The 14315-nt window shown below is 37.1% G+C and overlaps 1 protein-coding gene across 1 annotated transcript in view; it reads left to right on the forward strand.

Annotated features, from left to right (window-relative positions):
* CNTNAP2 (contactin associated protein 2) overlaps nucleotides 1–14315 on the forward strand; it is a 2297635-nt gene that overhangs the window by 1182290 nt on the left and 1101030 nt on the right. Inside the window, exon 9 of the mRNA XM_003820514.5 lies at nucleotides 1626–1775. Within this exon, the coding sequence (XP_003820562.5) occupies nucleotides 1626–1775 (150 nt within the window). The remainder of the gene's footprint in view (nucleotides 1–1625; nucleotides 1776–14315) is intronic.

The following is a 14315-nucleotide window of genomic DNA, read 5'->3' on the forward strand; positions in this document are numbered from 1 at the left end:
TAATAATACTTACTATGAGTAACTACTACAAACATGTGACTGTCTTCTAAGCTCCAACAGCCCTTAAGTTCTTTAAAATAGTTTTTCTATTTCTTAGTATAAACCAACCAGTAATGTATGATTTTCCTATAAAGGAGCACATGTAGTAAATAGCCTAGGCTTTATGAACTACATAGTTTCCAGTGCAGCTGACTCTTGCTGTAGGGCACGTGGTATGTAAATAAATGTACTTGGCTACATTCCAATAACATTTATATGGACACTAACATTTGAATTGTATATAATTTTCACATGTCACTAAACATTATTCTTCTTTTGATTTCTTTCCAACCATTTAGAAAAGTAAAAACCATTCTTAGCCCACAGGTTATAGAAAAGCAGGTGGCAGCAAGCCAGATTTCAGCCACAAACTGTGGGTTTTCAGATTCCTGGTATAAATTATCAGGAGGTTGGAGCCCTGATCTGTGTGTCATTGATTTGCTCTCATTCTATTTTTGGACACCTTTATTCGTTAGAGTTCTCTTTCTTTTGTCAAACTGAAGCACGTCGTCATGTAACTTCAACCTGTGGATTCTACATTGTGCCGTCTGAAGAAGAATAGCACAAAATACTCCCCGCCCACCACCTTGTCATAGCACAGGCCTTCACAGAGTTGAAGAAAGCCCCTCTGGCCCTCTTGGTTTTCTCTGCTACCCAGTGTTAAACTTTGTCCAGATGCTTATGTTTCCTGGCTGCTCTCCTATTTTTGCTTTTTAATTTTCTGACTATTCTTCATAAACTGAACACAAACTAAACAAAAGCTTTAAGCTACTGTCCAGCTAATGGACAATTCAATCTAATTTTTGTTTCCAAAGATCATTGTATCAAGCAACAATGAAGTGCCATTGTTGGGGATATGCATTCTTGATTTATTTTGCTGTTTTTTTTTTAATACCATGTACTCCATTATAAAGATAACTTATTTGTAAATGTTCAGATAATCCTATTATTATTTTCCATGACTATTAGTGGTCAGTTCATACTTATAACTGCACATGCACAGTTATTATTTAGTACTTAATTTCTATAAACTATACTCACCAAATGTGTTTATTGAGAGAAAACAAGCTATACAGAAAAATAAAGATTTTAAAAACAAAGACAGACATTAGATAAAAGCCATAAATTCATTTTCTTGTCTGAGAATAAGATCTAGCAAAGCTAACCAGAAAATAAATTACTAAATTAAAGTAGTTCATAATTCACTAAGTTAAAATAGCACATAATCATGAAATGTGCTCAGTGGCCGGATGTAGTGGCTCACGCCTGTAATCCCAGCACTTTGGGAGGCCGGGGTCATCTACATGACTTTTTTTTCAATCCATTTCTTTTCCTAAGTACACAGCGGTATTAATACTGCTTCTCTACTTGATTGGGTTATATTATGCCTTATTCAGTTAGGTGGAGTATAGAACCACTTATGATGATGTTAAAGAGACATGAGACATCAGTTTGAATTGTAAGCAGCACTGTATTTTCCAAGAGAAAAATACTTTTATTTGTAAAATCGTGATTTGTTGATTTTGGAAATTGTGTTCAGCTGGGTAATTTTAAGAAAAAAATGACTTTTATCTTGTACTTACCAGGTTCTGGGTTGAATGATGGACAGTGGCACGAGGTTCGCTTCCTAGCCAAGGAAAATTTTGCTATTCTCACCATCGATGGAGATGAAGCATCAGCAGTTCGAACTAATAGTCCTCTTCAAGTTAAAACTGGCGAGAAGTACTTTTTTGGAGGTAAGAATGCCATTCCTTTTTGGTTACTAATCCATTGCAAAAAATGAGGTTTCAAAATGAAGTTTGATTATGAAGTATTTATATTTGACTCAACTGACTCAGTAGATCTCATGACAAAACAAACAAACTGTAATTCCACTGAGCAAAACAAAAAAAGAAAAGGAAAAATTTTGTTTCTTTCTGATGAAGATATTAAGATGATGTCACCGTATTCCTCTGGCCTAATTTAAATCATTGAAGTATAACAAAGGAGATTCTAAATTCATCCTCATAATCCTCAAAAGTCAGGTCCTTGGAATATTTGCTGTTCACCTAGTGCTTTGTAACTAATTATTCAAACCTTAGTGTCTTCAAACAAACATTTATTATCTCGCAGTTTCTCTGGATCAGGAATTCAGTAGTAATTTGCTGAGCGAGTCTTTCATGAGGTTGACGTCAAACTGTTAGTTGTGGCTGCATCATTGGAAGCCTCGTCTGCTTCCAGTAGGTCTCACTTACCTGGCTGACAGTTGGTGCTGGCTGGGATGCCTCAGTTCTCTGTGGCTTCTGATTCTGTAATACCTTTCTTCTTCAAGTAGCCTCTCCTGGGGGTCACTGGGCAGAGAAAGAGAGGAGGGGAGGGGAAAGCCAGTAAGTCAGGAAGTTCTCCAGATAAAAACTATGAGTATTTTTTAAAAAATAATCCAATTTAGCAGTGATATCCCATCACTACTATTATTTTCAACCTGTGGGAAGTGAGTCACTAAATCCCGTCCACAGTTAAAGGAAGGGGATTTCACAAGGGCATGATTACAAAGAGCCATTGATTCCTGGGTGCCATTTTAAAGGTGCCTACCACAGTCTACCTTACAGAAGAAGACATGTTGTCACAAACATCTTGGTTCTTAAGTAATGAAAAGATTAGTAAGAAGAAGATTATCTTAATGATAAATTCTATGTGTGAAAAAGTGTTGTAGCAAAGACCTGTCACATTTTCTAATTGAAAAAATGTGTCCTGTCAGAAAATGATCTTTTTCATAACTAATACATTATGAGGACATATTTTATTAAAGTGCTAGGTACATTGCTTAGATCAATACATCTTTTATTAGATTATTGTGTTTCCTGTCCTAAATCATGCAATGTGAGATGTAAAAAATAAATCACATGCTTAGAAAAGGCTTTTATTTAAGCTTTAAAATCTGTATGTTACATGTTTGCCTCTGAAAATGTTTCTATTTGTATTTACATATCTACTTTGTTTATTTAAATATATAGTTATATAGCTCTCCCTCTCTCTCTCTCTCTCTCTCTCTCTGTGTGTGTGTGTGTGTGTGTGTGTGTGTGTGTTCGTTCTAGTTCTTGGAGTAAGGTGACATGAGAGTAGCCACCTTGTTTATCTCATACCCTGCTATATTCCTCAAGGTCCTAGAAAAAATCCTGGAATGTTGTAGATGAACAATAAATATTTATGAAAGAATTAGTAAATTCTACAAAATAGGCAAGACATCACTTTATTATGAATTGTCTAGAGAGGAAACAGAGGAGGCCCTAGGCAATTTACTGACTTGCCACTGAGTTTGCAGCTAGCACCTTAAGTTTTCTGAGTCCTATACCAGGGCATTTCTCCCCATCTAATTAGTGACAAGTTAGAGACAAAAATCATGAACTAGGGCTCTGCTTCTTTAATCTTCCATAATATTTGTTGGAAGTTAAGACTACATGATTTTTAAAAGACTCTCAATAAATATTTGATGAGTAGATGAAAGTCAAACAAGCTGTCTTATGAGTGAATGAACTGGACATACTGATGTGAGAAAAAACAACTCAATAGCCAAACTGGTTACCGTCCAAAAAAATATTCAATATGATTGGCTTATGGCCAACAGTTTTCATTGCTATGATCACAAATAGATCACAGTTGTCAGTGGGAAAGCTACTGATAATCTCTACTGATCCCTTGACTGGAATATTTTTGGCCACACATGAGCTCCCTGAGTGCCTAAGGCCAGTTTTTATCGATTTCAATCTAGAGGGGCGAGCACATAGCTGTAACCACACATTCATGGCATAAAGTTTATAGGATATGAGGTCTTTATGGTGTGCTATTTACATCAGTTTACAGATTCTGGTTTTTGAGCCCAGGAGTCAGGAGAATATTGATTTCCTCTTGGGTCTATGGTCTGCCTTTAGGGTATACTGTCAGCTAATGATCACGATGCTTGTTTTGTTATATCGTCATTAGCTGAATCCTAAGTGTGTAAGAATCATGAGAAGAACTCATTGCCATTCTGACTCTCAGGCCCCACCTCTGGAACTTTGAAATTCAAGAGAATGAGAAACTGAATAATTAAAAACTTCAAGTGATTCTGATAAACACAGTCTGAGAAACAGAATTATAGATTGACCTCAGCCAATTTGCACACATGCCGTTTAGATTCTTTTTGTAAAACATCGTCAGTCACTGAAAAGTTTGGGATGCATGAGAATTAGCTACTCTCCTATAGCTGTGCCCCCAGAGGGCAAAAGAAAGGAAGTCACAGGACAAGTTATGATGCCCATAAACATATTTATTAAATGAACAATTATTACCAAGAAAGCACAGCACTGTTCATAAACATTCTTCTGCAAGCTCAGTGAGGTCCCAGCTCTCTAACTTGCTGCACCTTGAATCAAATGTTCTCCCGAAGCAGCGACGCTGAATGGTGGGATTCAGCTACACCCAGAGCTGGTGCCAGGTGACAGAAAGTGTGATCCTAACTCCAGAAGCATTTCTAAGAACTCAGGTTACAGGCCTCGCCAGAATCTTTTACCATCTTCACACAAGGCTGGGTGTGTCTCTAAAAGGTGTTGTGCCAAACCACAGACCCTTAATGCCTTTAAGTTCACTATTGATATCTCCTTTCTAACATTTCTTTAACATTTATGCTATCTAACAGACCACTAATTTCACCGAAGAAAACCCAGTTTGGCATTCAGTTCATTAGAGGACTTGTTGATTAAGTGAATTAAGTTGATATGAGGAATAAATAGTAAAAATCTAAGAGTCACCCCCTCTGGTGTGGGTGTACCGTTTCTGCACTAAAACTCTTGATACCTCTTACTTGTGGATTCCTGATCAGAAGAGGAACTGCCTCTGGATCGCAACTTTAACTAAAACACAAATGCACACAACTCTATACCATCTGTGCTGAAAATTTTAAAGTAGGATTCAAATGTTAAAATAAACACATCTTAAGAAATACTAGTATAGTGGAAAGGAGAATTGACTTTGTTCTAAAACACGAGCTTTGGAATCCTGCATACCTGATTTTGAATCTGGCTTTATCACTTAATTAGTGGATCCTTTAATACTGTATCTTACTTTCTTCATCTATTAAATGGCAATAGAATCTGTTTTCTGAACACTGTGTGGCGTAAACTTAAACCTGGGGTCTGACCCTAGGAAATGCTAAATGCTGACTGACTTTCCAATGCATCTTGAGCCTTTCTTTTAACTCTGTAAGAGACGGCCTCACAAGGAACACTGGAGATTTCAGACCATTATTTATTTAATGGCCTCTCATCAACTTCTGCACCACTCAAAGTATTTCTTCCCCCACACTCACTGAAGAAAAGTATTTTTCCTGCTCACTGAAAGCCTCAAGTAAATGCTTTCCTGCCGTCCTACACTTTATTTTGTTTCCAAACCCTTAAATATGTCCACATTTTGTTTCTTTTGAAGTTAAGTCCCGGTTGTGTAGCTTTCTTTGCAGCCCAGGCTGGGCCGTTTCACTCCAGTATGCAATTTTATCTCTCTGTGCTTGCTCCCTGCTAATGCCGGCAAAGTCTTAGTTCTCCTTTGTAACATCCATGATCAGATGATGTTTAATCACCAAGAATTCTTTTAATTTTTTTTTTCTTGGGGATAAGCAGACAAAGAGATCCGTTATTTGGCATGTTTCTTCAGTAAAGTGTGTTTTAGCTGCTTTAACATGTTTTATTTTCCTCCAACTAGAATTTTTTTAGATAACACTCCATTAATGTTAATAATCAAAAGAATGTTAAACACAATAATTAAATTTACCTATTGACTGTTTACGTGGTAATAAGCTTTCTGATACAGGCCGGAACCCATGGCTATGAGACAGCAGTATGATTTTTAAATTTCTAAATTTTCTTTGTTTTGGTCATTTTTATTTCCTCTTTTGTTATCATTAAAAGAGAAAGGAGCTGTGGGCTGAAGAGGAGAGATAAGAAGCTTCTAGAGCCAGTGTTACTGGAAGAGGAGTTCTAAAGAACTCAATGGGGAAGCAGGCAGGTCTTAGGAAGGTACCAAAGCAAGTGGTGAAGGCAAGAGAAAAAGAAAGCAGTGGAGCTGGCCTGAGTTTGATAGGATTTGTGTTAATGAAGTTTAATAAGAGGGCACATCTCTTTCCAGCTCACCAGTACATAACTGTGTTGGTCAGTTTTGGCTGCTATAAGAGAATATATAGGTTGAGTGGTCTAAACAACATAAATATGTTTTTCATGGTTCTTGAGGTTGGCAAGTCTAAGACCAAGGTATCAAAATGCAGGCAGATTCCACGTCTGCTGAGGGCACATAATGAGAAGCTGCAGCCAACCATTTTGTTATTGTATGTTCTCATCGAAGAAAAATAGAGACAGAGAGAGAAAGACAGAGAGCACACACTCTTAAGTCTCTTCTTATGAGTGCACCAATCCCATCATAGGGGCTCCACCCTCATGACCTAATTAGCCCCGAAAGGCCCCACTCCTAATACCACCCACAGGGGCTCGGGGTTTCAATATGTGAATTTTGAGGGACACAAACATATAGTCTATAATAATGGCCTCTCAATCCTCATTGAAATAGACCATGGATTTTAAATATTAGGTTGTGCAAAACCAGTTGGGGTTTTTGCTATTGAAAGTAATGGCAAAAACGAGCTAACCAGATAGGTATGTAAATATAGATTTTTATCAAGTAGTTATGTTTTAAAATAATTAGGAGATGTGGTTATCAGGCTCCTTAGCTATTTATTATAGGAAAATACCAACACTCCTTCAAGCATTTGGCTGCCTGAAAACTTCTTAGTGATGGAATACACTCCATGAAAAGCCTCCCAGATAGTTTCCCAGAAATCCTTGGTTTGGCTCATCCATCAAAGAATACGAACTTGCAGCATCCCATTCAGAATCCACTTGTCAGCACTGTGAAGTATCAGCTGCCTTGCTTTTGTACCAACAGGAAATCTATTGTTTAGAAGTTTGTTTTCTAGCTCTTTTTCATTGTTCTCCCAAAAAGAAAAATAATGGAATGAGACACATTTTATCAAATGATATAAGTTAGACAATGTGTCATTTCAGGAGTGTGCAAATTGAATCCTAAACAAACTTTTTGAAGGTACATATTGATTTTCTAGGGATGCCGTATCAAAGTACCACAAACACGGTGGCTTAAAACAACATAGTTCTATTCTCTCAATGTTCTGGAGGCTGGAAGTCTAAAATGGAGGTTCAACAGGATCCTGAGGTCTCTGAAGGCCCCAGGGGAGGATCCTTCAACTCCTCTGGCCTCTGGTGATTACCAATAATCCTCGTTATTCTCTAGCTTATAGATACCTCCCTCCAGTCTCTGCCTCCATCTTCACATAGTCTTCTCCCCTTTGTGTTTCTGCATCCGAATTTCCTTCTTCTGATAAGGACACTACTCATGGGATTAGGTATCATCCTAATCATTATCACCTCATCTTAACCTGATTGTATCTGTAAGAACCCTATTTCCCAATAAGGCCACATTCATAGGTTTCACAGTTAGGACTTCAGTGTATCTTTTTGGAGGATACAATTTAGCACATAGTAAGGTATAAATGCTTTATTTTACAACCCCCTCTAATGAAAAATTAGCATACTTCCTAAAGGAGATTCATACTTCTAATTTTATATTATCTATTCTCAAAGATGGCTCTTATGAAGTTAAAAGTCAAACATATACTTTGGGAAATGTGGATAACTAAAAGTTAGAGGCATTCAAACAAACAGAAAAACAAAAATTAAAGTATCATGCATAGTGGATGAAAATGTGCTGGTCATAAGAATTTGATGGTCAAATTTCTGAATGTGATTTTGTAACCTCTGCATAGGACCAGGTATAGAATTGCAAGGAAACCAATTTTAAAATTCTCCAAGGGAATTTCATGTCCATATGCATAAGACAGAGAACTTATCTCTGATAAATATTGGAAAGCTCTGTGTAAAAAAACAAAGTGTAAATGATAAGAAAATGTATCATTGGTTTGAAAGTACATTCCATGTGGAACTAACCAAATGTTGTATCATTACATTTGGGTCCTTACATATGTAATGTAGAGAGAAGAGAACACCCAGCTAAGACTTGGGGTTAGCAATCCTCGGAGCAGGATTATACTTAGGGACAAGGTGAAAGAATCTGGCTTCATTGCTTTGCTTGACCCGAAAAATTTTCAGGAACAAAGGAATTTGTAACTTGACCTTGATATGCAGCACCATGGGAACCTACCACTACCAAATAAATGAAATCATTAAAGACTTTACTTGTAGATAGTAATAATACTGGAAATAAAACAACCACACACACACAAAGAGTGCAATTAAAAGAAGAAAATAATCTTAAATTTGCTTTCATTTTTCCTTAGAATGTAGTTCCCTTTCCAAAATTTACATGTATTTAAGAATAAATTAAGTCATCTTTTTGTCATACTGTACTTGTCTTGGAATTTTGTATGATGGGCATCTACTAAACAGTGAAGCATAAGCTTAAAACCATAGAAATATTACAAAGTGTTCCCAGAGAGTTGTTTACGCTAAAACAACATGAAAAGTTCAAGAGAACACCACTGGCACCCCATCGATATACATTAAATCCCTTAGCAGCAGTAAGAAATGTCCTCACATTTAACATATAAATGCTGGGCAAGTCGGCTGTCTTATATCTAAAATCTTCTCATAAGAAATGCCTTCAGGCCAGGCATGGTGGCTCAAGCCTGTAATCCCAGCACTTTGGGAGGCTGAGGCGGGCAGATCACCTGAGGTCAGGCCCCAGCCTGGCCAATATGATGAAACCCCATCTCTACTAAAAAAAAAAACCACAAAAATTAGCCAGGCATGGTGGCACGTGCCTGTAGTCCCAGCTACTTGGGAGGCTGAGGCATGAGAATTGCTTGAACCCAGGAGGCAGAGGTTGCAGTGAGCCAGGATCACACCACTGCACTCCAGCCTGGGTGACAGAGCAAAACCCCCCAAAAAAAGGAAATGCCATCAATTAAATATGGTTATTTCCTTCAAAATATAAGTCCTTTAACTGAAACTGTAATTAGATTAATGTTTGATTTTTCTTTACACTGGCTGAAATAGTAAATCTTTTTATCTTTTTTCTAGGCCTGCTTTTGCAAATCTTTTTGAATTCGCTTTGATGTTTTCATTCATACTGTCTGTTATAGAACTAAGACCTACATTCATTCATTTATATCCAAAGAGATTATGGGCAACTAACAAGTAGTAGAGCTTGGATTAATAAATATTTTCTGAAAACCTGGCATTATTGTTCATGCTGAGGTAGTGAACAAATCAGGGGAAAAAATGCTTGCTCTTGGAAGATTACATTCTAGGCCAGATAGTAAACCAATAACATTGGTTAAATGAGTGTATTTGGGGGAAAATTAATCAGGGAGGGGACAGGAAGTTCTTGGGAGGGGATTGAGGATTATCTTTAAATGGCCAGAGAAACCCTTGATTAAGAAGATAGCATTTGAGCAAACACCTCAAGCAGTGAGAACACACACACCATGAGAAGACTGGAGAGAAGAACGCTCTTAGTAGAGGGAAAAGCAAGTAGAACCCGATATCCAGCTGGTGTGTGCAGGGAGCGATTAGGAAAGGGAGTCAGTGTGGCTGAGAAAAAGTGAGGTTGGATTGTGAAGGGTCTTTAACAGTGACTGAGAAGGTTGGACCGAGTGAATCTAGTTTATTTTAAAACAGTCTCTCAGGCTGCTGTTTTGGTAAAAGGCTGTAGTTGGATGAGGGAGAACAGTGGCAACTATTGCAGTAATCCAGATGAAAGAAAATCGACTAGATTGTAGCAGTGGAGCCAGTAGGTAATGATCAATTCTGCATACACATTTGGAGGTCCAGCCAGCAGGACTTGCAGACAGGTGAGATATGGGGTGTGAAAGCCGAAGGGTCAAGGATGACACCGGTCTTCCTGACGAAAAGGCTCATACCTCCCCTTTCCACTGTTTGACACTTTCTCCTTCCTCTTTCACAATTTGAGGTCCACTTCACTGTGTTTCCCTGAAAATGACTTTTGACCTATACATCCTAAAACTAAGGACTTTGTTGTGTATGTGGTCGTAGTTCCACCAAAATTAACGGAACCATGGACAGCTCCCTCCCAAACAAAATTCCCAGCGTCTTGTCTCTTCTGGTTTCTTTTGATGGGTTCTCAGTCAGTTCCTAAATTCCTCAGATCAAGTCTTGGCTGAATGCTCTTTCTGCTGCATCTAGGGTCAAGAATCTACTCATCTAAAACCTGCTATGGTAAATTAAAATTCCAATCAGTCTCTAATTTGGGGACCTTGCCATTTAGAAATAAGCAAGTGGAGAACCCTGACTTAAAGCTAAGAAGCTGTTATACTAAAAATAGCCTTTAAAAATATTGATTCACAAATAACCTCCTCAAGCATATACTTCCACCTTGAAAATACCACCTAACTGTAATCTTTTCCTTTTGGCCTTTGTTCCATCAGTGTTCCAACAATACTACTGGGGTTGGAGGGGGGTAGAAAGTAAACTATTTATCGCCTCTTAAAATCTAAACTGGAAATTAGCTCTCGTCCACATTTACATAGTGCTGAATATCCTTCATTAATACTAAAGTACTTGGTTACCCTATCTCACTTTTGTGTAATATGCCTCTCTTTGAAATGCTAATTTAGTATTAAAAGCAAAAGCCAACTTTTTCTAACCAAATGACTAACCATTTATTAAATTTTAGAGTGAGATGAGGAAATCACAACTTAGAACCTTAGCCATTTCTGTAAGTTGTTAATGGTTAATTTAATTTGGCTTGGCTAATATTATATAATTGGAAATTATTTTTATTTACTGCTTCCAAACCTTTTAGTTAACGTTTTGTTTTATATTTTTCTTAGTATTTTTAATATTTTCCCTCTGGTCCATTATTATTATGGGATTATTTTTTCCACTTTTTTCGTAGAGGAGTTAGTCCCCCCCAATTGTAGTGAGTCACCTAGAAACTCTGCGTCAATTAACATTTTAAGCAGTACCTGATTGTGCAAAAACAACTCCTTGTCCTTGAAAACATTCAAATCAATATTTGCTATTTTATGCAATGTTCCTCATTTTAAAAAATACTTTTTTTAACTTTTATTTTTGGTTCAGGGGTACATGTATAGGGTTTTCTATATAGGTAAATTATGTCTCATGGGGGTTTGATGTACAGATTATTTCATCACCCAGGTGTAATAAGCATAGTACCATATAAGTAGTAGCTTTTAATACAAAAAAATTTTTAAGCCATCACTTTCTATTATGAGAATATCAATGAGAAAAAAATTTTCAATCTAATTCCCAAAGAACTTTCAGGCTTTTTTTATTTGTTTACCAATTATATGCATAAAAGAAAAGAGCACAAAAAAAGGAATTACACATTGAAATTGAACATATTAACCTCATCAGAAACTGTTTTTCCACTTGGAGATTGGAAAGTATTTATTATGTAGCCCAAGGTTCCCAAGAATTTTTTTTATAGCTCCCACAAGTAAAATTTGATTAGAGCTATGTTTTAAACTAATTATCATTACAATTATTGCGATATTCTACATGCCTTTGCCTTTTTCTGGCTCTTACAACTGGCTTGCATTGGAAATACTCAGATTTAAGGAATGATTACAAGAAGTTTTCAAAGAAAAATATCATAAAACTACAAAAACTCTTTGACTTTCAAGAATTGGCTTAACCCCGTGGCCATTTACCATTGACATGTTCTGCTTTCTTTTTTCTTGATACTGATTTTGCTCTTTTAAAATGATTAGTCTAAAAGAACATCAAGATCTGACTGTGAAAATGATACGGGTAACACTAAAGATAAGTACATTAAATATTATTTTGTGTGTGAATTTTTTAGCAAATATCTTCTATATCTAAAATGCTCTTAAGCAGAGAAACTACTGGCCAAATTTTTAAAACTGTAATGCCTTGTATATCTGGTGCAAATATGTGACAGGTGTCAAGTGATTACTTGGGAAGCATAAATAAGTCTACAGTTTATCCTATGAAGTTGATTCTACTGTGCTTTAACAAAAAGAAAAAGAAATCTTTAAATGTATCCTTCATGTTTCATGAATAATCAGTGTTAAAAAAAATTCAAAGAGACATGTTAAAAGCATAGTAAGGAAGGCTTTATTCAGAACCATTGCAATAGATACAGGGACCACTGCAATATAATTTTGCAGCAAGGGAGAGAGATTGGGCTCAACTCCAAGTATAGGAAGGACAAGCGGGAATTTATAGCAAAAAGCAGGGTTGGGTCAGTGGATAGAAAATTACTACAAAGAAACAATCCAGGGGTATAGGGGTTTCTAACCAAATCCACCTAACCAGAATTCTTGCCAAAAACAGGCTAGGGTGATCAGACATCATCTGTGGGGTGGTGCAGGAGGAACGTGGTCAGGTATCAAGGATGATGAGATACTGAGAACGATCAGCTCTCAAGGGCGGGGAGTTCTGGCTAAACTGACTTCACAGGGTTCTTTTGCTAAAACTGGATTTTACAAGAGAGTAAACAGATGAGCCTAGGAGAAAGTTCACAGCCAGATTAAAATTTAGTAAAGAAAAGAATCTTCATCATGGGTTAGTTCAGGTACTCTAAGAAGCAGAGGTTAAGACAGAATCAGACAATCAAAAGATTTATTGGGCAAGTACTTCTAAAGGAAAAAGAGGTTAAAGAGGAGCTCTGACATTCAAGAATGGTGAAAGGGAAGGATGAGTGAGTGGGTAGGGCCCCAGATGGTTGCACAGCTGAGGCAGTATTGGCCAGTCTCTAGCAAAAATTGTCTGTTAGAATCCTGTGTCAGAAAGAAATGGCCTGGCTCTCTTACTCCTGCTGTGCTTAGACTGAGGGCAGTCCAGGCAGCGTGGCCTCAGCTGGTAAGCATCTGTGGACCCTATTTAGAGTGGCCAACTCTGACCTCAGGCAGGAAGGGAAATGTCACCAGGGCCCTTCCTTAGTGGCCACAAGTCATTTGGTAATGACACAAAAATGCAATACATAAAGGTAGTTATAGGAAGTTATTTTAAAGCACTTCTTGACAAACCAGAAAGAAGTTTGTGGGTTTTTTTCCCCAACAAAGTTGGTATTTTAATTTGCATATCTAATACTCTATGACAGAACAAGTAGGTAGAGGAGATGAATTTAGCATACTTACTTTTTTGAACTGCTGGAAATTCAAGTAATATTCTTATCTGTACAGAAACAAACAGAATGGGATCCCGTGCCTATAACTGTGATGGTCTGTTATTGCTTATTTTGTCTGCTTGCCTGTTTTGTTTCTCCTTTAGGCAATCAATTATTTGTATGTAAATTTAATTATTAAATTTATTATTATTTACATGTCTCTCTTTTAACTAAAAAGTTAAGTTCTTTCTGGTTCTGTGGCTTGTTTTCCATTGTTGAGTTTTTAAAAGATCAGATTTTAAAATAAGCTAGTTTTTCTAGTTTGGTTTACTCACGTAGTAATTAAATAGAGCTTTTGCTGAACTCACCCCTCCTTTTATTTTTAATTTCTCTTTTTACTTTGGGTTCCGTTTGTCCATCCCAGCATAATTTCTCAAGTAATTAAAAATATTTTCTACTCCTCCTGGGAATTTTATTTTATTTTATTTTATTTTTATTATTATTATACTTTAAGTTTTAGGGTACGTGTGCACAATGTGCAGGTTAGTTACATATGTATACATGTGCCATGCTGGTGTGCTGCACCCATTAACTTGTCATGTAGCATTAGGTATATCTCCTAAAGCTATCCCTCCCCCCCTCCCCCCACCCCACAACAGGCCCCAGAGTGTGATGTTCCCCTTCCTGTGTCCATGTGTTCTCATTGTTCAGTTCCCACCTATGAGTGAGAACATGCGGTGTTTGGTTTTTTGTCCTTGTGATAGTTCTCTGAGAATGATGGTTTCCAGCTTCATCCATGTCCCTACAAAGGACATGAACTCATCATTTTTTATGGCTGCATAGTATTCCATGGTGTATATGTGCCACATTTTCTTAATCCAGCCTATCATTGTTGGACATTTGGGTTGGTTCCAAGTCTTTGCTATTGTGAATAGTGCCGCAATAAACATACATGTGCCTGTGTCTTTATAACAGCATGATTTATAGTCCTTTGGGTATATGCCCAGTAATGGGATGGCTGGGTCAAATGGTATTTCTAGTTCTAGATCCCTGAGGAATCGCCACACTGACTTCCACAATGGTTGAACTAGTTTACAGTCCCACCAACAGTGTAAAAGTGTTCCTAT

Source organism: Pan paniscus, chromosome 6, assembly GCF_029289425.2.
Source record: "Pan paniscus chromosome 6, NHGRI_mPanPan1-v2.0_pri, whole genome shotgun sequence".
NCBI lineage: Eukaryota > Metazoa > Chordata > Mammalia > Primates > Hominidae > Pan > Pan paniscus.